The sequence below is a fragment of the Leptinotarsa decemlineata genome, unplaced genomic scaffold (genome assembly GCF_025532065.1).
Source record: "Leptinotarsa decemlineata unplaced genomic scaffold, Ldec_3_MD MMD2_tig00026336_RagTag_RagTag, whole genome shotgun sequence".
Taxonomy (NCBI): domain Eukaryota; kingdom Metazoa; phylum Arthropoda; class Insecta; order Coleoptera; family Chrysomelidae; genus Leptinotarsa; species Leptinotarsa decemlineata.
Window position 1 is genome coordinate 1,211,508 of NW_027412692.1, and position 25,013 is coordinate 1,236,520.

Consider the following 25,013-nt stretch of genomic DNA (forward strand, 5'->3'; position numbering starts at 1 on the left):
TCAGGTTTTTAATGTTTTATATTTTTCAGACCTTTCACATTCAAAACTGTCAATGCGCTATTGACTTTGAACAGGGCCAATAATGCAAAGATTATAATTCGTTTGAGCATTTGTTGGATGACTGATCCAGAACTATCACTTTAAGACAAAACACTTATATGGGTTTGATGGATTGAAGAAACAACAGAAACATCGCCAAACATAATGTATTCAAACCCCACATTTGAGAGCCGCTGTTTGGCCCAGCAAAAATATGTACTCTGGAAGAAATACTGATAGCGTGAAATGTCCAGGGTAATCTTCTCAAAATGGACCAAGAAGAAACTCAGATCTTACAGTACAAAGTGTACAGTAATTTTCCAATTAGGTATTTGAAGTTATTACAAAATTTTAGATTCTCATTGAGGTATACTCCTGAAAATGTTGTAGACGAGTAGTTTTCTACAAGGCCTCTCTGTAAAAGAAGATGAGGTTTTCTACTTCCGAAGAAGAAAACGTCTAGTTCTGGAATCACACCAGTCTTTCTCTTGATGCATATCAGCACACCTTGTTTAATTCATCCTGATTATATCTCTATGTACAAACAGCTACCTGGTACTGAAGAGAATTCTCTGATATTCATAGTTTTTGGGGGGTTTCAAAGTAGATTCGTTTGACAGATGATACAAATTTTTGCTTTTCATAGTGGGAAATAATTTGCGACGAATCTTCCGAGTCGAAGACGTTGCACAGGTGCCTGATGGTTTTACTTCAACTCTCTGCGGGGCATTAACCGGGTGAGTTTTTTGTTTTTCCGTTGGGTATCTGCCACACGTACCTACAAAGTCGTAGGTCTGCATGAGATGAATGTATACTGAAATTATTATGATAATGAACGTCGATGGTGAATTTTCGTAGATGAAATGGTGCAGAAACTGCTAGCAAAATACATTTCCAATATGTGTACAGTGAATATACTATAATTGTTATAGGTCGAAGCTATTCTTCGTGTTTGTTGGCCCTGAACTGCATGGTTTTACGTCAAAGGTTTCGTCAAAAACTGCGGTAGATACTTTATCGGTGGTGAAATTCACTAGGTGGACAACTAGAAAACTTGACGATGTCTACCACAATTGTGCACGAAACTTCACGCATGAAAGAATGCAGCCATGGCTAACAAACCCAAGAAATATATTTGATACAGCTAAGCCTGCAAAAAGTAGGTAATAATCGTAATAATGTTTTTGTGCATCCAACAAAAAAGTTTCAGTTTTTCCAGTACACTTTCTTTATGTCGTGTCTTGTTTATGCAAGTGAACAGAAAAAAATTGTTAGATGGACTAGACAAGAGACAGGGCATTTGTAGGTGGGGTAATTGTATCAAATGTTTTCGTGGCTCAAGAGTATATTTTGAAAATAATAGCTATGATTCAAAAAAAAATTCTCTTATAGAAGTTTATTCATACACTTCAATATGTTGACTCTTGTCGGAATGTAGATATTTGAATTTTTTATTTATGTTTTCAGAAATAAATATGAATTCATCAATAATACATGCATTAATTGTAGGACTATGAGTGCACGTCAAAAATATAACTTCCACATACATTTTTATAAATATAAATCTTCCTCAAATTAGTGTCATGGTACTGAATGTCTTCGAAAAGTTATCAATGGATATAAAGGTGCTCAAAAAAATTCAAAGAATTCCCTTGAATCATGAAGAAATATTTGATAGATCTTTGCGTCAATTTAGAGAAGTTTTCCAATTCGAATTGAAGGGGTTATATTTTCGTAGGAGTGATTAATTTTTGGGAAAGAAAGTTTTTGGTTTCCTACTAATCCATCTTGATACAAAAAAATGTGGGAATCTTTCAAAGAAAGGAAGGAAGTAATCAATTTGAAAATAAGTATCCATACATAGATGTGTAGATCATACGAAGAAGCAACTTTGAGTCACAAACTGGAAGAAAGCCCTCCTGAAACAGGTACTTTCATATAACCATTGTATTCCAAACTTTCGTTATGGAATAAAATCAGGTATCATCATTCATAGGAGTTCTACTTTAAATGAATGGTAACAAATTGCACTTACATGGAACTCTGTTATCCTCACTGGTAGACACCGATGTTTCGCCGTAAGACATTATAGAAAATACACACAATTCATTCATGAATTACGATTTTTTATGTCACGGAATAAGTTTGATATACTTATGACATCGATGACATCGTAATGACATTCATTCACCTATTTGATTAAATCCCAGCCAAGAGGAGTCTTATTTGAATTGAAGGGGTTATATTTTTTAGGAGTGATTAATTTTTGCGAAAAAAAGTTTTTGACTTTCTACTATTCCATCTTGATACAAAAAAATGTGAGTGCAATTTGTTACTATTCATTTAAAGTAGAACTCCTGTGAATGATATCTGATTTTATTCCATAACGAATGTTTGGAATACAAACTGAGTAGAGAAAAGTATAATTCAGTGTTCATATAAAAGTATTTGTTTCGAAAGAATTTTTTTCTTTCGTGTGATTCATGTATAGAGTTACTTAATTTCAAATTGATTACTTCCTTCCTTTTTTTGGAAGATTCCCACATTTTTTTGTATCAAGATGGAGTAGTAGAAAGCCAAAAACTTTTTTCAATTCATTATAATATGAGTCTTTTGTGTGTATAATTTTTGGTCTGTCTACATAGTAATGTAGATAATTCTGTAAATTCCTTATTTCTGCGTTGCTGAAAAAATCCTATACACTCGTATGTCAAATGGAGAATAGATAAATTGATTAGTTGATCGAGTAAGCATCTCAGTCGTAATTAGGAGTAATATCTGAATTTATGAAAGCCGTACGAAAACTATCAGCCAATCAAAATTGTCATATCACTACCTACAACTTACGGAATTAGAATGAACCTCATATTCTACTTCAAGGCTATGAAAATCATACTTTTTTGGGAGGTATCCAATCAGACTCCAGAAATGTAGCATGGGCTTGCGATTTATAAACACTTCTTCCACTTTTTCTTCCCATGTTGTAATTTGGAGAAGTACATGAGATATTATTATTTATATACTCGTACCGCCGAAATTACCATTGCCAGATGAAGAGGGCAGGTAAAAGTATTTTCAACCTGTAGTAGAAGTCTATTATATCTCGTAGTGGAGTGTAGTTGATTTACGATGCTGAAAAACTCAAAGTCGTCTCCACAATTTATCACTACCTCCAGACGGTAAAAACCATCAATCGATACATGTTTCAAACTTATATAGGTTCATCATCAATCAATTATTTGATGGCCGCAGGATGACATGCTATCACGAACGATCCCCTTGGGGACCTGGGCGAAACCTCATTGTAATCAGCCTACCTCTGGTAATGCGGGGCTCTGACAGAGGTGACCAACTCTTCCCTTGCAACTCGTGAGAATGAAACAACAGAAACAACAAAAACCAAACCCGAAGCTGGACAGAAGTGCTCTCCTCAATCTAAGGCGGTGGACATAGCAGATCACCTCCAACAGCAAGGGCACTTCCTGCGGCGGGCGCCAAGAGCTTCGCCTTGAATAAAGGCAAGGGACCGGCTGCCCCTGCAGATAAGCTTCCTCACTTGTGCACTTCCACGGAGGGAACCCCAAGAAGGTTGAAGAAGCCGCGCAACGACAGTAATATCCCTGCATCTTTCAAAACCTTCGCGGAGGCTACCGTGAGACACCTCAAGGTTGCCAACACCTGCCAATATAAAGGAGATGTCTCGTAGTGACCTATTCACCTTCCTGGAAAGGACAAGATGGACGATGACCTAGGAGGCGACTCTTCGGGAGGATGTACAATGGGTCACATGTGGCCTGTGAGTCTACACGCTGTGAGTCTACACGCACTCTCCCCACTCTACAGATACAGAACATCCTAGCTATAAATGATTGAAGTATGGAAGGATTAGCGCCTTTTTTCCCACTAATTTACATCAAAATAAAAAACCCCACATGAAAACGAATTCTAATGAAATAGATCTGAACTGAATTGGATGAGAAAGGAAAATCAACTGTTAAAAATATATAAAGAAATAAAGTCGCGATGACATGGAACAGTGACAAGAGACCTGCAAACACAGAACACATCAGAAGAAGGGCCACCACATACAAATCAACTCGTGTTCTTAGCAAACAGATCCCACGCCATCTATACATGCCAGCTTGTTCATAGGAATACTTTTACAAACTATTGTAACAAGCTGGCATGTATAGATGGTATGGGATCTGTTTGCTCACGACACGGGTTGATATGTGTGTGGTGGTCCTTCTTCTGTAGTGTTCTGTGTTTGCAGGTCTCTTGCCACTGTACCATGTCATCTTAACTTTATTTCATTATATAATTTTGACAATTGATTCTACTTTCTCATCTAATTCGGTTCGGATCTTTCTCATTAGAATTTGTTTTCAGGTGGGGTTTTTTATTTTGATCTTAATACTTCAGTCATTTGTAGCTAGGATGTCATTGTGACCGAGTATTCATTGGTGATAATTTCATTATTATTATTAAAAAATGTTTTTCTCCATTTTTTTTTTATTATATCAAGTATTGTTATGTTGTTCTTCTTTTATTGTACAATTTTTGAATGATTAGCTGATGAGGAACATATATAGGTTCGGAACATGTACTGATTGATGGTTTTTCCGTTCTAACATCTGAGAGGGATATCATAGTGAATATAGTGACAATAAAATAAGTGATAATTGTGATAATCGAAGAATTTTAAATTTCAGGACATCAGTTGATTTTGAGTGACAGATATGAATAGGTTGATATAGTAATAGATCATTAGGAGAATCGTTATAATATATTTCAATTTACCATTCTGGAAATGTGCAGTCTCAGCGACAATCCAAGTTAGTAACGACCTACAGTTCATCATGATAAATAAAATACTTTCCTGTCATTAACACACAATGACATAATAAAAAGAATATATTCTCATGATATTTTCCATTTGAGAACAATTTATTCCGACCAAAAACATTTACTTACACAGAAAAGTGATAGATAAAACACAGCCATCCTCCAGGATGTTCCAAAAACACGTAGGTTCTTTCCTGGCAAGTTTTTCCCCTTTTGTGATGGAAAACGTACTTTGCTTTGAAGGCCTGATCTATGGGCAGGTAGATAGGATAGTAGGGATCGGGAACTCCACGGGGAGCTTCTAGGGAGGGGTCCACGATATCGTCCACTTCGTCGATATCTTCGTTGGCTGCTTGTTCGGCCAAAATCTTCTCTTTTTTCTCTTTCTTCCTCGAGCGTTTGATAGGAGTCGGCACCCTGCGATGGTGCGCCTCGGTGAATAGAGGCGTTCGGGGAGATCTTTGACCACGTAACCGTTGTAGAAATGGAAGCTTTTCCGAACATTCCTCATCTTCGCTGCAGGTTTGCTTACACCTTTGGAAAAAATGAACATTTCGGGGATCTGATGTTTGATTCGGAAAACCGGTAGCTCAACATTGTTCTCAATTTCGTGAAACATTATTAAGAATGAAAGAATTAGAATTACTTATCAAGAATAGAAGGTGTGGATTATGGCCCATAATGACTTACTAGTGTAATTTATTCTCATATGTGACAAAACAAGAACTGTATACATTAATAAAATTTAACAAAAATATGTACGGTCTATTTCCTCAAGCAGCGTAGTGATGAATCATTTCAAGTGAGTTACGTGGAAATAGATATCAAGAAACGTGCCTTATCTACAGGAGCCGCAAACTCATTATATTTCAAATCTTGTAATAATTGTCTTAATAGAGATTCATTCTTTGTACTACTCTCGAAGAGAATAAACGCTTTTTTGACTTTTATGTGAAATCGATTTTCTTTTTAAAAACTAAGTTATCGATTTCCAATACATGATTGGCGCAGTCTGCAGAAGAAAGAATCGGGAAAAGAACCAGGAGATTACAGTCACCAAACTGTAAGTGCCAAATTCCTTTTCGACTTTCCTAAACCCTCTTTTTGAGGACTTTGGGAGAGATAGGGTAGTGACGTTGATTCCAACTGAATATTGGATATTGACATTACATTTACTTGAGAAAATATCAAATTATAATAAAAACTATATTAAATTTGAAAGTTAAATTATTGCCGATCGATAGATACTGAATTCTATTGGTCAAAATCAACAATTTATGAACGATATTGAAAATATTTTGCAACTATTAAATAATCTGTCAGTCGAAGACAATAATCAAAATATTCCAAACATGGCACCAGCGGAACCTCGAATGGTCGACTGGAACCTTTTTAAATCTCGTTTGGAAAATATCAAACCCTACGATGGGGATAGCAATACTCTTAATAAATCCATAACTCGTTGTCAAAGCCTGTTAAACGATTATGCCATATATGGAGATGCTACTTTTCAAAAACATATACTTGAATGCATTCAAGAAAAATTAGTAGGAAAAGCAGAAGCAATGGTAAGAAATAGGATAGAATTAAATACTTGGGAAAAACTGAAAAATGCTCGTTGCCAAAGTTTTTCAGATCCCAGGGACTTAGATTGTTTAGTTCAAGAACTCACGAGAACTAGACCTTATAAGGGAGTAAACCTTATTAATTTTGGGGGTAGAATACAACTGTTGAAAAGCAGTGTTGTCCAGAGAATAAGTAATGATGTCAATTCAACCGAACCCGAAAAATTATGTCATATTAATCACTATGATAAAACAGCACTGAGTGCCTTCATTGCAGGGTGTACTGGCATCCTGAAAAATAATATGCATATTAAAAAACCAGTTTCACTGGAAGACGCAATGGCGTACGCGAATGAATTTGAAAACTTTGAAAGAATGTATGGAAGTTCAAACGAAACAAAGAATACAACTCCCAGAACTAATTTGGTTCCTAGACCACAATTTGGTAATAATTCACAAGGGCATAATTTCAATTACCAACATTATTTAAATCACCAACCCCACTTTCAGCAATACCCCCAATTTTCTGGAAATTGCAACACTTTCCAGTCACAATACAGCCAAAAGTCTACGAAACCCCGAATTTCACCAAAATCAACCTTGATGAACTGTACCAAATAGACAGAATAGCCAATCAACTGAAGCCTATTCAATCGCAACAAAACCAAGGTCCTATACAACACCTATTTTTGAGACTATAATATTTGTAATCATCGTCATCGTGATACTGCTCAGTTTGCCGAAATTGAAGTAGTATTTCCAAAAAATATTCGAGAAGAACCAAAAAGCCTGTGAATCTGCAGAAACCACAACTTCAAAAATTAACTCCGTTATTTTTTCAACCTGAGGAGGGACGAGTTACGTGGAAACAGATATCAAGAAACGTGCCTTATCTACAGGAGCCGAGACTTTGCAAACTCATTATATTTCAAATCTTGTAATAATTGTCTTAATAAAGATTGATTCTTTGTACTGCTCTCGAAGAGAATAAACGCTTTTTTGAGTCTTATGTGAAATCGATTTTCTTTTTAAAAACTAAGTTCTCGATTTCCAATACATAGTTAGTGCCTGTTCTATAGGCGTACATAACTGAGTCGGTTTGAAATATTTCCAACCCAAAACTGTGTTCACTTTTGAATTTCGATTGAAATTCTAAATACTTTTCAATGTATGACATGCCTGCACAGTATATCTGATTGAATCAGGGATGACTGGAAAAGTGAATGACTTCATGATTTGAACGATCGTATAGTACTGTAATTAGGTACTTCATTACGTGAAGATAATAATGAATCAATGATGAAGTCATTGTGTCCTAATCAGTGTTGTTATAATTGAGTTATACCGATTGTGTGAATTGAAATGGCTACTTCTGTGGTCTCTCCAGTATAACTGATGAGCAAATGTGCTTTTCTTGTTAACAAAAAAAATATTGTTCTTGATGTAAATGACACTACGATACACCAGAGTCCTTCATATACTATTGATAATCTGGTTAAAATGTGTTCGCAAATAACTGTAGTTTCGGAATCATCGATATATAAATTCAAGATTGAGAGAGAAAAAAATTAAGCTGTTAAATCACCATAACCATCTTCACAAAAATAACGGTGCCTGTTGATTAATACTACAGACTCGCAATTGGTGGTACAGTAAGTACATTCATTTTATTTTGAGAAAAAACCTACTCTGTCCAATGATAGGCAGAAAGAGATTGTAGAAAATCGATCTCAATCGAAATCAGTTGCCGAAAATGAGGCAGGTAAGAGAGTTTCGACATAAGAATAGAAAGATTCATTATCTTGATGAAACTTGGCTAAACAAAGGATATACCCTTGAGAAAATGTGGCAAGACAAAAGCATAACAAGTTCCCGTCAAGAATTTTCAGAAGGCTGGTCTACCGGATTGAAGTGCATGGTGGAAAAGGGAAGCAACTGATTATTAATCTCATTAGAGGTATTGATGGTTTTGTTGAGAGCGGTTTATTGATATCTGAGTAGAAGAAGGAAAGGTGGGAGAATACAAACTAATGCATGAAACTGGTGAAAATATATTGAACATGTTGTGAAATATATGAAGGAATTGGCCGATATTTTATAAAAATCCATGATATATTCAAAAAACACTTCATTGTGAGATTTTCACTGAACGGTTTTACAAAAACGCACCACGTGTTTCGCCTTACAATGGCTTCTTCGGGTGTATCTTTACTAACTGAATTCTACATATTGAATGCTAAATATATTTAATTTCACAATGTGTACCAAACTTCAAGTACCTGAGTTCATTGCAGACTATTGTTCTATCTGCTAGGTAATAATTACTGGTAGAAACCATGGAAATATAAGGTATTATCAAAGTTAGCCATTAAAATATGAAATAGGTTTTCCAACAATAGCCAACTTAGTTGGTGAAACGCGTGTCGAGAATAACTTACTGAACTTGATTTTTCACCCTGAGGTATTCTGAAAGTTCGCGTTTGTTTATACATGGATTTTGTAGAACTGAAGTGGCCTTCGAAGAATAAAAAAAAATCAGTTCATGCCTATCCAGTTGTACTCCAAATAGCTTCCCAAGTTTGAAAACCGAATACCTATTTCATAAAATATCTAGAAAAATTATGCAAAGAATGCAATTCTGAAGAAAACGTGACTAACACTCCAAAACATTCATATTCACCCGGTTACATTTCAGTCCTCTTGACTCATTTTCACTCCTTTGTTGTGATTTTCCTCGGGGAAAATCGCAAAGCACAGCTCTGCAAACGCCATTGACGGTTACATCGAGTTGTTTATTACGCCTTTTTGGCCTGATTAGTTCTGAGACCCTATTACTTGTTTCTGAATTCCAAATTGACGCTTCCCAATACTACGATGACGTCAAGCAACTCTAATCTGAGGTCATACGTTATGGATTTCCATGACGTGAGCTTCGTGTTTGTAACTGCCAGTATCGCGTTTGGAATCATTATTTTTGGGGTAGGTAGTCATTAAGGAAAAGATTATATTACAAGCGATTCTTAGTTGGATTTGTTTTTAATGGCATGTTTCCTAGTAACCCAATTTTCGAGAAACTGATTGAGATTATCGTAGAAGGAAAAACGTGACACATTTGTGAAAAACTGAAAAAAATGCACGGTTGAATTTGTTCAAAGCATGTTTGAATTCTGTTCATGACATTCTGAAAATACAGTCATTCCAATTGAAGGAAGATTAAGTCGTTTCATATTAAAACTGTAACTTCTAACCAACATAACCTATATACACATGTTAGGTCTTGTTGTGTATTGATTTGTTCTTCGATAAGTGAATTATGATTTTTTAATTTATGGATGTTCAGGTATTCCCAAATGTCCATACGATTTCCTTTATTGACTTGTTTTATGAATTTGATATTTTGTGGTGGGGAAAAACATATTTTATATAGGGTGTAACAAAAAGAAAGGTCCTATACTGAACCACGTATTCTGTCGTCAAAAATAACTCGATTTGATATAATTTACTTTGATGCAACTGTACGAAATGAAAAATCGATATTTTCCGATATTTCATTTTGTAATGAAAATGAAGCGATGGCTTTCATGTCGTGAGAGCATCTTTTCCATATGAAACTACGAATGGGGAATGTTCCTCAATTTGGGTTATTACAGCAAATGCAAGTTTGAACAAAATAAAGTTGAGTTTGATTCATGAGTTTTTCAAATTCACTTCGAAAAGTATTCAAATTGATGTTTCAAATGTTGGGTTTTGATTTTAAAGGGATTTGTTTTTAATTCACATATTGGCAACAGCGCTTATATCAAGTTGAAATAATTTATACGTACCTAGATACTCTACTTTAAAAAAGGAAAATTATCTTTATAAATCAACAATTAGGGCAAAATATAAATTATAGTTCAATACCACCTCCACAAGCCACATAAACAACAGTTGTTTTGTTATTTATTTATATAGAGGAAGATAGGTTAGGTGCACAAAATGTTTCGGAACTCGGAACATAAGTAAACAGAACAGCACGCCTCTGAAATATGTCATTTTTGTTTGTCTCATACAGGTAACATATTCATTATCCTTTATTAGCTATAACCGATGTTGCCAAATGGTGAAATAGAAACGAATCCCTTTGAATGTTGAATGCATTCTTTCATTCCTCTTTTTTAAATATTTGAATAATTTTTAAAGAAAAAGGTTGAAATGATAAGTTTAAAATGCGTTGTTTCAGAGCTCTTTTATGAAAATTACTTGATTTTCGTCAGGAGGAACATTCCCCATTCTGTTCAGTCCATAAAAATTTTAGGGGGTTCAACGCCTAAAATCCTTCAAAATTTTCTATGCGTTACAATAGAATCGGTATTGTGACATCATGGGTTCAATGTATTATTTTTGAATTATTATTGTAACCTAGCACTTTTTCGAAAATCCAGTTTTCATCAAGAAGCGAGCTCAATCTCATTATCCTTTAAAAATTTTCTGTTTGGCTATTCAACACTTGTATTTCCTACAGATAAAAAACAAGAGTTGTTTCAACAAACTTTTTCGAAAAGCCAGATTTTATTGAGAAGCACAAAAAATTTTAAGTAAAAGTAAGTTCTAATAACTGATTATTCATGTTATTTGCAGGCACAAGAAATATGTATGAATGTGTGGTATTTCCGGAATACACATTCAGTACCGTTTTTTAAAGAAAACCGAATTTTCTCGAAGTTTATAGTTTCCTGACGAAATCGATTTGCACTTTCAATGATCCGATGCATCAGTTGTTGTTCGCCGGTTATGAACAGAATACACATCCTCTTCCATGAAATAAAAGAAGCAAAACTCAATAGGGTTCAGATCTGGACTTCTAGTTGGCCCCTTCCAATCCAACGTCCAGGATACAGACCAAAAAGCTATTCCCTAACTTCGTTCTCAAAATACGTTGAAGTTTCATCTTGTAAATACCACATATTTTGCCTCATGTCTGCTCAAACATTGACTTCGAATGTCTTTTGATGATTGACCGTTTTTTGCGTGAAGGTTTTTTTTCGGCTCACATGTGTGCGTTATGATGATTCGTAATGCCATTCCTTTTGAATTTAGCTTCATCGGTAAATACAATAAGATTAATGAAATTTATATTTCAATTGTTTTCTTTTAAAAACCATCTTTTGTATCCATTTTTGGACGACCACTATTACCAGAAACTTGTGGTCGCAAAGTACCCGTCTCCCGTCAACGACGATCAATGGAAACAAATAATCGTGTTTGGTGTATCTATTCCGATTGGGATATTTTTCCGCATAACGCCTTGCAGGTACACTATTTCCTAGGCTTTCACCTGTGATTACAAGACTCATAGATAATTATCTGAAACCTTGTTTTAGCCTGATCAAATTTACCTTGAATTGAATGCATATCTGCCATTTCTGCAATCGTATTGTAACAGAAAGTTTTTTCTCAAAACACTCAAAATGCGGAATAATCGAAAAACTCTACAGGCAATATGTAAATGTTGAAGCTTCTGTTTGTTATTCATCAATAGGAACTGCAAATGTTGAACAGGCAACCAATGAATTTTCAAAAGATAATGATAAAAACTGGCTTGTTGAAAAAGTTCTACGTCATGAAAAAATATCAAAAATGACAAAATAAACCATAGGTATCTCAATATTGATTTAAATCCAATAAAATGATGAACAGTTCATGAAACATAGGAAAATATCGATTTTCATTTCGTACAGTTGTATTAATGTAAGTTATATCCAATCGAGTTATTTTTGAGGAAAAAATACGTGGTTCAGTATATGACCTACTTTTTTGTTACACCCTGTATATTCAGTTTCATAAATCAGAGGAGTCTAGTGTTGCTACTCAACATGACCGGTATATGGCAATATGCTTTTAGATGCGTTCAAGAGTTTCGAAATCGAAAAATGTAGAATGATATCTAAATTTATGGATGTAGCCGTTACTACGTGGTAGGAAATCATAACGAAGAAAAGAGAAATGAAACTTTCTATGTTTTTTACCACTTTTATTTGTAACATTACCGGAGTTTCGTCCTATACGGACATTTTAAAATGTATACAATGAAAAAACACCCAGAGATTTAGATGCAGTCTTCTACCGATGATGCAAACTTGGTTGGAAAACAAGCATCGATCAAGTGGAAAATGAAAAAGAGAGATATTTTCAAGTTCTCACGATTTTCTGGAATGAAACGGAAACCCATACAAAAATTGTCATAAAAAAGGTTTTCTAAGCAGTTAATGATCAAAACAACTGGTTTTATTTTCGTGCCATTCACATATTATTCGTATATATAAATTACTGAAGGTTTTCGTTATTTTGAATTATCTTTTATTGATTTCCTCATTCAATTATTCACAATTTGATACATATTTTTACTGATCACGAACGTGTAGCGTTTCTGCATACCTTTTACTATCCGTTCAAGTTCTGATAGCTAACACCCCTTTCGTGCTTGATACATTTAATCTAAAAAATCAATCTTCAATAATAATCAGCTTTGAAATAAAATGAACATAGTTAAAGTTTTATTGCCCACATTTATCGGAATAAAAAATTACATGATCACATGATTGAAAAATTGGACTCATATTCTATGTAGGCTCTGTTACCTATTCCTTGAGTTGTATCGGGGATATCTGTGCGTTATTCAAATTCCATCAGATATAAACTTGAATTCTTGGACAATTTCCGTGAAAGCCTATACTTACACCATGAATTTTGCAGTAATTTTCGTAGTATTTATATATTTTGAAGCAAGAAGTAAATAAGATTGGGGTAGTTGGTCACGGGTTGGACAACTCGTAATGGAAATCAATTTACTTATAGTTCTCCATTACACAACATCTCAACTTTACAATTTTTTCATTAAATTTTCTTCAAATTGGTACTTTTGACCCTCGATATCAAAAGTTTCGTAATTTGGAAAGAAATCGTTTCAAATGAGTAACCCTGTCAGCATGTTGCTCCAACTACAACAAAAATAAGTTACAATGTCCTTTTGGCTTCGTGGAATGACTGGTTATATGTCATGACATCCAGACAATTTCAGTGAACTTGAACAACCAAAAGTGAAAACAGAAAGTGATTTTGACGAATTCGGAACCTACTTGGCATAAAGCATAGTATTTGTTTCAAACGCGGTGATTTTCTACACATCGATAGTACTTATTTATAGTGGAACTTGAAGACACGTTGAAAGTTCAAGATCGAATTTTCTTATATTATTATTTTCCCAACGTGCTATATACAGGGTGTTTATTAAACATGCAGCAAAAAATAAGGAACTATTCCTCGGACTATTCTGAAGATAGTTTGTCCTTTGATGATTTTTGATAGGGCACTTTGTTTCGAAGATACGAGGCAAAAAAGAATGTCGACAATAACAATTTTGATAGTTTTAAAATTATTAACGTAGCCGAAATAAAAGTATAGCGTACTGCACTGGACCTACCAAGTGATAAAAAATTTAACAATTCCGTTTGTACCTAACAACAACATTCCGATTACAGTGGAAAAATTGAGGAATCGGATAATTTCTGGGTGTAACGTAATAGATGAGAAATGGCAGATGGCAAGTGACAGATAGCGTATGACAAATGGCAGATGACATTTGTCAAAAATTTTCTGAAATTGACACTAACTGATTTGACAATCGTCAAGTGGAATCTCTTCGGCAAGAACACTTCAAATGTTATTTTCAAAATTCCCCGTTTTACGTATGCCTCGTAACACATCATGACAATCTACTTATTCAATTCGATTGAAGATAACGCAATTTTTCAGCGAAGTCCTCATCCATCATCAATGTCCTGTTTACTGTTATTTTATCATATTTCTGTATCTGCTGCTTTCAGATAGCAAATAAAACAATGTTCCAGTTCAATATCAGGCCGTTTTTTTATCTGATCCTACTTCTGCCATCTCGGAAATGGTACGACCTACAAGGTTGGTTATATTGGACAAAACTTTCCTATTTTGAGGAACTATAATAATATATTTTCAGATCGAGAATTTCAGTGGTTGTTTTTGAAACATTCGTCAAAAACTAGGATTGTCAAATTTCGTTTCTTGAATTTCCGCCTCCATTTCGAATGATATAACAAAAGAACAAGAGAACTTTCAACACTGCTTTCTATTTGTTATATTCAGATATACACCAATTTGCAATGCGACGTTTCGTTCACTATATTTCATCATCACCTTTATCTTTTGTTAATATGGACCTGTATTGTAATACACAACTGAATTTATCATTAGAATGACTGAAGCAACCGATGAAAAAAACTGGAGGTACTCAATCGAGCGAGCCAAGATCCCATTTCGAGATCCCATATTCCAAATTAGGGGCATTTCACCGCCCCAAGTAACTTCACTCCTACTAAACTAGCAAACCAACTAGAAATTCAGAACTGCCAACTTGGATAAAGAGACGTATTCAAAAAATTCAGGAACGTCTCGATGTTGTTTAGATTTTATATACGTTATAGTTTTCATTAATGAAAAAAATGGAACAGTAAGAAATTCGATGTGGCAAGAGTAGTATGAAAAATGGTGAGTCTACCGATAATAGTGACCCCATAACCGTTTTCAGTAACAGATCAATATCTAAAGTGAAATCCAACAAAAGTTGTATTCAATAAAAGAGCCCAGTATGAACTTGTTTTCAAAGTCCGAAACTTTCTTGTTTAAAAATAGCAAAATTCGTCTTCAAACGTTAATGGTTAATTTTTGTTGAACAAAATTTGTACTAAGAGTCGCACATTGAAAAGGAAGAGCTCGCTAATCTTTGGCTCGTACAACTTTCGACTTCTGAGGGTTGTCCATAAGAGACGGCAGGCAGCTGGTTATACTAGAAATAGATTTTTTATTTTTTTTTCATTTTGCACTACAAAACTGTTCATGAAACATATCATTATTAATAATTTCATTTCTGCTTCGAATCATTCACATGAGTCCAGTTACAACAAAGTCAAATGTAAATGTATATATAAACGTTTCAGAAATGATTGAAAGGTTCGAAATTGAAATCCTGTTAAAAGAAAAATTCATGCATAAATGAAACGTTCGATCATAAATATGTGAAAAAAACCATTCGAAATTCGTTATCACCTGAATATTCACTAACAGAAAAATGATATTTGTATACTAGGCACTCTATGAGTTTGTATCTATAACTTTCCTCTAGGAAATTTTATTGACAAATACTGTACGAAAAATTGTTTGTAGATTTTTATTGTAGGATGAAGAATAAAACAAAAAATATTCATAAATTACAGGGTGTTTCCTAACTACAGCATGAAACTTCAGAGGGTGATTCGTTAGGTCGTTTTGAGAAAAAAAAGTTCTCATGGAAATTAGTCCGGAGTTGCTTCGTTTCTGTGATACAGGGCGTTGAAGTTGAACAAACGGAATATATGAAATATCATGAATATTGTTACACCTATTTGGTTGAAATTCGCTAGTTAATTGAAGTAATAAGGGACCTATTTAGTCCTTAACTTGATTAAAATTATTGGGTCCAGTGCAGTCTCATTGGGCATCACAGCCAACGATATTGGGAAAAATAATACGCCACTTACTTGTTGTAGTTAGTATTATTACATTAAATTCAATAATAAAAAAAAATTAACTATCAGAGACATTTATTTTTAGAACATTGGAAATAACACTTCTGTCCTTTTTTTGTGTACGGCAAGTAATGTGCTTGCTAGTAAGGGCCGTGGGTTAAATCAGACAGATAAGTATAAATATGTACAAAAAAAATGATAACGAGGGCAGCAAGTAATTTCTTGTGCACCGACTAGCCTAAACCTGAAATGAATCTACTAAACAATCCAGATACGCGAAAACAATAAGGTGGAAAACGACAAAGGAACAAGAATAAAAACGTTGAACGTTGCTTCCCCAAAATATGCCTGTTCAACGGATTTATTCTTCACTTATACTACAAACTAAACGCTTATACAAAGGCGAAGACAAAACTATTCGGAAACACCTATTCAGCGAGGTTCATTGCTTTCGTAAACAATAATGTCAGAATCCCGCAAAAACAACACCATTAATAAAACTTCTAATCGGTTCTTATCTAGCTGCTAGTGATGTGTAGATTCCTATGACCCACTACTACGCAAATTCGTGAAAAGCTCTTAATTCCACGTCCACACGGTCGAAATCGGAATACTTCGGAAAATTTGTGGTTTAGTCGCTACGTACAAAATTAAGTTCAGAAAGGTCTGACACTTCAACGTGTTCTCAAAGGTAGCACCGTCCGGGCGAAATTTCGATTTACCATAGGTTCGTTCCAACCAGCGTCAGAAACAGTTTCTGACAGTCAGGATTCTGCGCAGTAATGCGATTGCGTTCCAACGTGAGTTTCCAACCATTAGTAAACTATCAGTTTTCTGTTCCATCCAAGATTCAAACCTGTTCGAAATCTATCAGAATGGTTTGAGGATTATCTTCTAACCATCAATCTGACGCATGCGTATTCCGTATTACTGTTTCTGTTTTATGTTCATGCAACTTACAAACAACATAACCTGCAAAAATTGTTATCAAAATTATGTATTTGCTGGCGCAGGAAAAATTGGGAATTCTTTAAGTGAACCTATAATATGAACATCTTTAAATACACAAATTAATTATTGCGGTGACCTCCCAGTTCCATGTTGATAAGTAAATAGAATAGAGATATAAAATATTTTTAGTCTCCAGAAATACACTTGATTAGATTTATTTTTGAAGAATTGAAGGGGTTATATTTTTAGGAGTGACAATCGTTGTGGAATGTTTGAAATACAAACTGAGTAGAGAAAAGTATCTTCTGTATAATTCAATGTTCATATAGAAGTATTTGTTTCGAAATAATTTTTTTTCTTTCGTGTAATTCAATGTTTATATGAAAGTAGCTGTTTCAGGAGGAAATTATTTCAGTTTGTGTCTGAAAGTTACTTCTTTGCATGATCTACACTTCCATGTATAGAGTTACTCATTTTCAAATTGATTACTTCCTTCCTTTCTTTGGAAGATTTCCTCATCCCCTTTTTTTGTATTAAGATGGAGTAGTAGAAAGCCAAAAACTTTCCCAAATTATTTTTAAAGGTTATGTTGAAATTCCATGCCAAACTTCAGTTGAACTATCAGCTGTTCCAATCAGAAATTTCAAATTAATCAGAAACCAATATTTACCAGACATGCGCGTTGTCAACGATTTACAATCAGTTGGAAATCTGTTTGTGACTCAAGGTTGGAACGAACCTCATATCAGAGAAAAACATCTAAAAAAGGTATTTTCGTAAATAATTGATGTCGCGATACATCCGTGCCAAAATAAAATAAATGAATTTTGAAAATCCAAATATTTTGGATAGAGAAACCAATACATCTAAAAGAATATTTTTGGAAATGATACATATTAACAACGAAGAACATTCAATGAATAAACGAACTGATATTGATAGTCTTAGCAAAATTTACACGTACCTACTGAAATATGATAAAGAAAATAAAAGATCTAGTAATTCGAGTATCATTCAGAATTTTCCCACTTGACATTGTCAGCCAAAAATTTTTATCAAGTGTCATTATTTAATGTCTTTCTATCTGTTTTTGAACCTTTTTATATTTTATTCTCACGTTAGTAAGTTCTCCATATTTATATATTTTTACAAGATATATAATCTTATTATTATAGTTGTCCTGACGAAGGTGTGAAATATACCGAAAGCTTGACATATAACAAAGAGTTTTCTTTGTAACAACAGCCCAGCTATTGACTGCAACCTTTTTGTAGAATTTAATATTGAAATACTCAAAATGAAGGAAAATTATCAATCAAAATATATATATATATATATATATATATATATATATATATATATCCTATTCAGTAAGAATAACGACAAAGGACTACGTTATCTGAATTATTCAAGTATACACAATTCAATCATTCCGCAAGTTATCGTGCGTGAAATTCTCCATTTTTGTTTTTCACATGTTTCGTGATACATTTCTTATTCTCATTTGTTATTTTCATCTGATTTTCATTTTTACTGAACTAAAACATGCCACCCTTATTACGTGATGAATGATTACATTCTTCTGGTGGTATCAAATCCATATTAGTCCGAGGTGTAATTTTCTAATGACGGTCAAGGTCGTGGTATGTAAATTATAGCAATGAAATTCATGATAAATAATTCCAAACCTTGAATTATATTGCAGACAAAGATTAGTTGGTGATTGGTCTACTGAATAGATGTAACTATAACGTGTCTCAGATTTTTCCAATCCGTAATCATAATTAGTGAAATGCATCCTAAATATATTGAAATATTGTAGGAATTTTACAAATTGAAAGACTGGCAAATTGGTTACACCAACTTCATTTGAACTCAGCACACAGGCACATGCACACACACGCGCACGTATGCACGCACGCTGTACTCACGCACACATAGGTACACGCACTAACACGCGCGCGCGCAAGCTCAGTGAAAGATCCAGTGAAAGACAGAGGACAAATCTCGTTGGCGGTGAATGTTGAAGCTTAACTTTGCAACTGGCCGCCTTGGGGAGCTTCGTTTATTTTTGATATTCGAAGACTGAGTTCTTTGTCGATCTCATACTCGTAGATGGCGTTCTCTTCTGGGGAGATGTCGACCTTACTTAATAAACGAATTATTATTCAACCAGTACTTATTTGATATAGTTGTTGATGATCCACAAGACAAAAAATACAAGATGATACAAAATGCCTAACGAATGTTGATAGTAAATCACGAATAGTCAAAATTGGTATTACATTTCAGAAACTCCCAGAAACAACTATAGTTCATCTACAACTCAGAAGTTTTCTTCATTCAAGTTCAATAATCAGTTCGATTTTAATGGCATATGTCGATCATTACAATAATGTTCACTGCCTGAAATAGGATCCTTGTTTGGTATCGCGAACGTTTGTAGAAGTCATTTCAATTCGATTTATGTAGAAGATGAATTTATTATGGATAGAATTAATGAGATTTTATAATTCTCAATATGCTCATTCGGTCTCTGTACCTAACGTAGGTACGATCAGTACTGAAATAGCACAAAATAATTGTAATGTCACCTTTTTTGTTAATTCATTCGAGAGGTTTCTTTTTTACTGCTCTTACTATTTTCAGTTAACATGTCAATGAACAATAATGGTGCTATAATACTAGCGTACCTACCGTTTTTATAATAAAGATGAATTGTCGACACTCATTCCGCAGTTTGATGGACATAGTGAGTTAAATGATAAACTGAACTAGTCATAGCCAATAACGTAAGATATAGATGGAATCTAAATAGTTCAAAAGATATATTCCTCAACGAAAGATAACAAAAACTGAGTTCACCTTTTATTTACTAATATTGGATTATATGAAAGCTACTACAGCAATTTCCAATGGAAAACCCGTCTTTGGAAGAATTTACACTACATCAAAATATGCAACGGAATTGACCGATTGTATACTGGAGCGAATTCGCAGATAAAAAAAAATAATGAAATCTGAAATTGACAAAATGCGCCGATTTCTCACATAAAATAAAAATCTGAAGACTTTTTCCAAATCCCAAATATGGGAAATAACCTTGATTACTTTTCATTATCCCGTCCTGTATATTTTTGAACTATTCCTTTTTTTGTTGATATCGTCATTCATCCTTTTCTAAATAATGACTTTTTCGGTCTGCATACATAAGCAAAAAGTATATATGGGAACTGTTTTTTCAAAGACATTGTTATTCATTTCGAAACAGGACTATTTTCAAAGTTTAGAGAAAATAAAGGGTAAATTATTTTTGGCAAAAATAGTCTTGAGATTTTTATTCAAACTTCGTTTGAAACTCACCCTTCGTCACAAGAGAATCATGAATTGAGTTTTCACTTGACATCTACCTCAGTCTACTTAATTGTCATTATTCCGTTTCCCTCTGGATGTGCTTTCATATTCATTATTCAAAAAGCGAGCTTTCTCCTCGCTTGAAAAAATATTTTACTTAACGCTCTTTTGAGCGAGTGAGATCTGTCAGCAAACAAATTCATTATAAAAATAGCCCTCTGATGAAATTTAACCCAACTCCAATATCTGACCGACTATCATCTGATGGGTCAATATTTGAATTCGCAGGAGTAAAAGCAACGTGAATCTGCTCGGTCAGGATGTTTGATTTAACTCAATAGAGTGACGGGACGAAATATAAAAGGGTCAAACGTTATACCTAATTTCCTTTCACTGATATTCGTGAAGGTTATGTAGTGAAAGAGACGCAAACCAGCAGAAATTTTTAAAATAGGATTCAGTCACGAAAAGATCAATTCGATTGATTTTTTTGTTTCCCAGTATGTTGTGGAGCAAAGATTTTACTTTCATTGTTCTACAGTTCTCTTCTCGTCGGATATTCTTAGGAAGGGCTACAATTTTATTGATTTTTTACAAATGTTTTTTACATTATTTGAAATCGAAAACCTTTTGAAGCGGGAACATATTTATTTATATTTTTTGTGATAAACTATATACCGGGTGTCCCACATTTTATGTGACAGGCAATATCTGGTTTGTTGAAGGAGATACACAAAAATGTTTCATACAAAAGTTTTAGGAGTTCATGAGAGCTATATTTTGATATAATTTTCAAATATACAGGGTGTTTGGTGTAGGTGCTACATACCAAAATTCCATTTTTTAAAATAGAACGCCCTGTATATCATTACATATTCAGATGCTACGTTAAATTTTGATATCATTTCATGTTTGGTTTTTGAAATTCGGTTACGGCGTTGTTGAGTTATTGCTTAAAATGTAAAGTCTTGAGAACGACTATTATTTTTAAAAATATCTCATACAATTATTCTCTCTGCATCAGATCACATGAAAATTGGTCAAAATTTTGGGTGTTCGAAGTAATGGTTTCAATTTTGAGTTGTGGAATTCAGTCAGGAATCATTTTGAATATGAAACAATTGCGAAATTGAAAGAGGTGTATTCGAAAACAAATCTTTAATTAATAACAATGTAAATAATATAACTTGATAAATCATTTCATAAGAATGGTAGGTACCAAAAATAAGTCATAAAAATTGTTCAAAGTGATGCCCATTAGATATTATACAGGCTTCGAAACGTCGAATCACTTCTCTCGTACAAGTCGCTCTCATAATATCAGGCGTAATATCACTGCACGCTAGTCGAATTTTCATTTTCAGATCATCCACATTCAAAGGGGGAGTAGTGAAAACAATATCTTTTAAATAACCCCATAGGAAAAAATCAAGCGGTGATAAATCTGGGGACCGAGCCGGCCACCGAATTGGACCCTTATTACCAATCCATCTATTTGGGTACGTTCTATCCAGATATTCAGTAACAACCTATGAATTGTGAGAAGGAGCACCATCTTGTTGCCACCAAATTCCTTGTAGTTTTGCTATGGGAATATCTTCCATCAACTGGATCAAATCATTTTCTAGAAAATGTAAATATCGCAATCCATTGAGATTTTCATTGTAAAAGTAAGGTCCTATGATGCGGCCATTGAACAATCCACACCATACATTAATACCCCAAGTAGTTTGAAAATTACTTTCGCGGACCCAGTGGGAATTTTCTTGAGACCAATAGTGACTGTTATGTCGATTCACAACTCCATTATTGTGGAATCGCGATTCATTGCTCCACAAAATTTGACTGAATATGTTAGGACTTTCATGTAATATTACCTGAATACAAGCAATGAATTCAAGTCGTCGTTCAAAGTCCGTGGGTTTCAAACCTTGTACCAACTGAATTTTGAATGAATGGTATTTATTTTCTTTCAGAATTCTCTGTACATTAGATTTACTCACACCGACTTCTTCTGCAAGAGTACGGATAGAAACATGTGGATGAATAATAATATAAGCCAACACATTGATCTCTAAATCTTCAGTTCTAACAGATCTTGTATGATGACGATGCTTTATAGTAGAAGGAAATGACCCAGTTCGCAATTTTTCTACAACTCTCGAAAAAGTCATTCGTGACGGAATGGGTCTGTATGGAAAACGTTCTTGGTATAGACGTTGTGCTTGACGGCAGTTTTTCTGACATTTCCCAAAAATTAATAACATATCAATGCAATCACTTGGACTAAACGCGAAAGGCATACTGGACTTTCCGCACAAAGAATACAGTTACTGTTTTGCAAAGAATCACTGAATCGAACTGACAAGTAGATACAATTCAACAACATTTGTAACTATGGCATCGACAAGCATAAGCTACTAGATGAAATTGTGCAATATAAAGCAATTCATCCTCAAGTTAGTCACATTCTCAAGAATTTCAATATTATATTCAACTGATATCGATATCGTATCGTAGAGGTGGGAATAATGGTTTGTATTCAGTAGTAGTCTAGTTCAATTTAATAAAAGATATAGACTGGATTCGTGTAAGAGTAAATAAGTTTTTTTGAAACTTTATATTTAAGGAAAAGTGCAATAACTCAACAACGCCGTAACAGAATTTCAGAAACCAAACATGAAATGATATCAGAATTCAACGTAGCATCTGAATATGTAATGATATACAGGGCGTCTATTTTAAAAAATGGAATTTTGGTCTGTAGCACCTACACCAAACACCCTGTATATTTAAAAATTATATCAAAATATAGCTCTCCCGAACTCCTAAAACTTTTGTATGAAATATTTTTGTGTATCTCCTTCAACAAACCAGATATTGCCTGTCACATAAAATGTGGGGCACCCGGTATATTCAATTTTACAATTTGAAGGATACATACATAGAAAATATCAATACTAGTATTTCTAGTATTAAAAGTGCTCTAATCAAAGCGTTTACAGAAGTTATCAAGGAATTGTAGTCAGAAGATTCATGTGATAAACACTGCCTTTCAAAAGTCAGATTCAAAAGGTTCGCCCCTCGATTCATGGGATTTGCCCATCAAGATGCCCAGGAATTCCTCCGATATCTTATAGAAGGTTCACATGAGAATTACTGAGAAACCTAAACCGATCTTAACGGAGATTGACGAAAAATTGAGTGACACCGAAAAAGCGCAAGAGTCCTGACTGAGATATTTGAACATGAACAACTTCGAGATTTTAGACAATTTTGTTGGTCAATTGAAATCTACTATGAAATGACACTCATTAGTAACTTTTCTAGGATTTGCCTCTCCCCATACCACAAATAACTGAATAATTGAGTTTGTCACAGTGCTTGGATTTCTTCACAAGAGAGAAAACTCTGGATGGACATGAAAAACCAACGTGTTCGAGGTGCAAGGAAAGAAAAAAAATGCACTAAGTCCTTATCAATCCATAATTTTCCCCGTATTTAAGTAATTCATTCCAACGAAAAGATTCAGAGGCATATTGTTGCCATTGACTTTTCTTTAGAAGGATCAGATATGAACAATTATGCAGCAGACAATGTGGCTCCTTGTCGTTATACTCTATATGCACTTTCGAATCACAGTGGGACTACCCCAATTTCATCAAAATCGTTTGTGAGTAGGGAAGCATATGTCCTCTTTTATGAAGAGGGGGAACGAATCAGCACTTTTGAGATGTTTTTTCTTATTTTTTCTTTTCATAAAATAAATTCTGGTAATTGATTTGTATTTCATGATTCTTATTGGAGAAATTTATTTATACAACATATTCATATGAAAAAAATCAGTTTCTGTATGGCTTTTTTTCGATGAAAAATGTATATACCAATGACTATAATAGTATATTATATATTCACGTAAAACTATAGTAAGTACCAAAGTAAAACTTTTTTTATGGATTTTTTTATTTTTATTTGAAGAATACCTGCCTTTGAATACAACTAAACAAAAAAAATCGGGAAAGCAAAAAAACTACTTCTGATTTCATTGATTTCTTTTCAGGGGTGATGTGATATAAGTGACTCTCCTCTATAGGAAGACGTAACAGATTGTCTCTGGTCTGGATTCCTGGTCATACTGACCTGGAAGGCAATGAGGCTGCTGACTCCCTTGCAAGGAAGGATGCTTAAAGCAGCTTCATCGGACCAGAAGTATCATTGGCATCGCTTTAGGCTTCGCCAAACCAACATTGAACACCTGGATGACAAGGCGTTTATTCGCCTTTCGAAGCTTGATACCAAACAGTTGTTGGACTAGAGTAGGGATGAATTACGATGTCCAACAGGCCTTCTCACAGATCATTGACATTTGAATCATCATACGCAAAGACTCGGACTGTCGGAAGATAGTTTGTGTCGCGTCTGTTTGGAAAATGATGAAACAGCAGATCACATACTTTGTTGTATTAACCCAAAACTTTTCAACTTCGAAACTGACGAAATTCAACACAATCTTCAAACTCCTATTTTCCCCCTTGAGGGTGGTGATTCTCGACTCCCTTCCTTGATGCTTATTTACCTTATACAAAGAACCTACCTGCATATTTCATTATTCCAGGTTCAGTAGCTTCGGCTGTACGTTAATATTAGAGTGTCAGTCAATCAATAGGTACCCATTTATACA

At 34.3% G+C, this 25,013-nt stretch overlaps 1 protein-coding gene across 2 annotated transcripts in view; it reads right to left on the reverse strand.

Moving 5' to 3' along the window:
• The window catches only part of LOC111505605 (KCNQ potassium channel), a 204,561-nt gene that overhangs the window by 141,124 nt on the left and 38,424 nt on the right, over nt 1-25,013 (reverse strand). For both annotated transcript variants that reach the window (XM_074183370.1, XM_023160448.2), the window contains exon 3: nt 5,014-5,418. In XM_074183370.1, the coding sequence (XP_074039471.1) occupies nt 5,014-5,418 (405 nt within the window). The remainder of the gene's footprint in view (nt 1-5,013; nt 5,419-25,013) is intronic.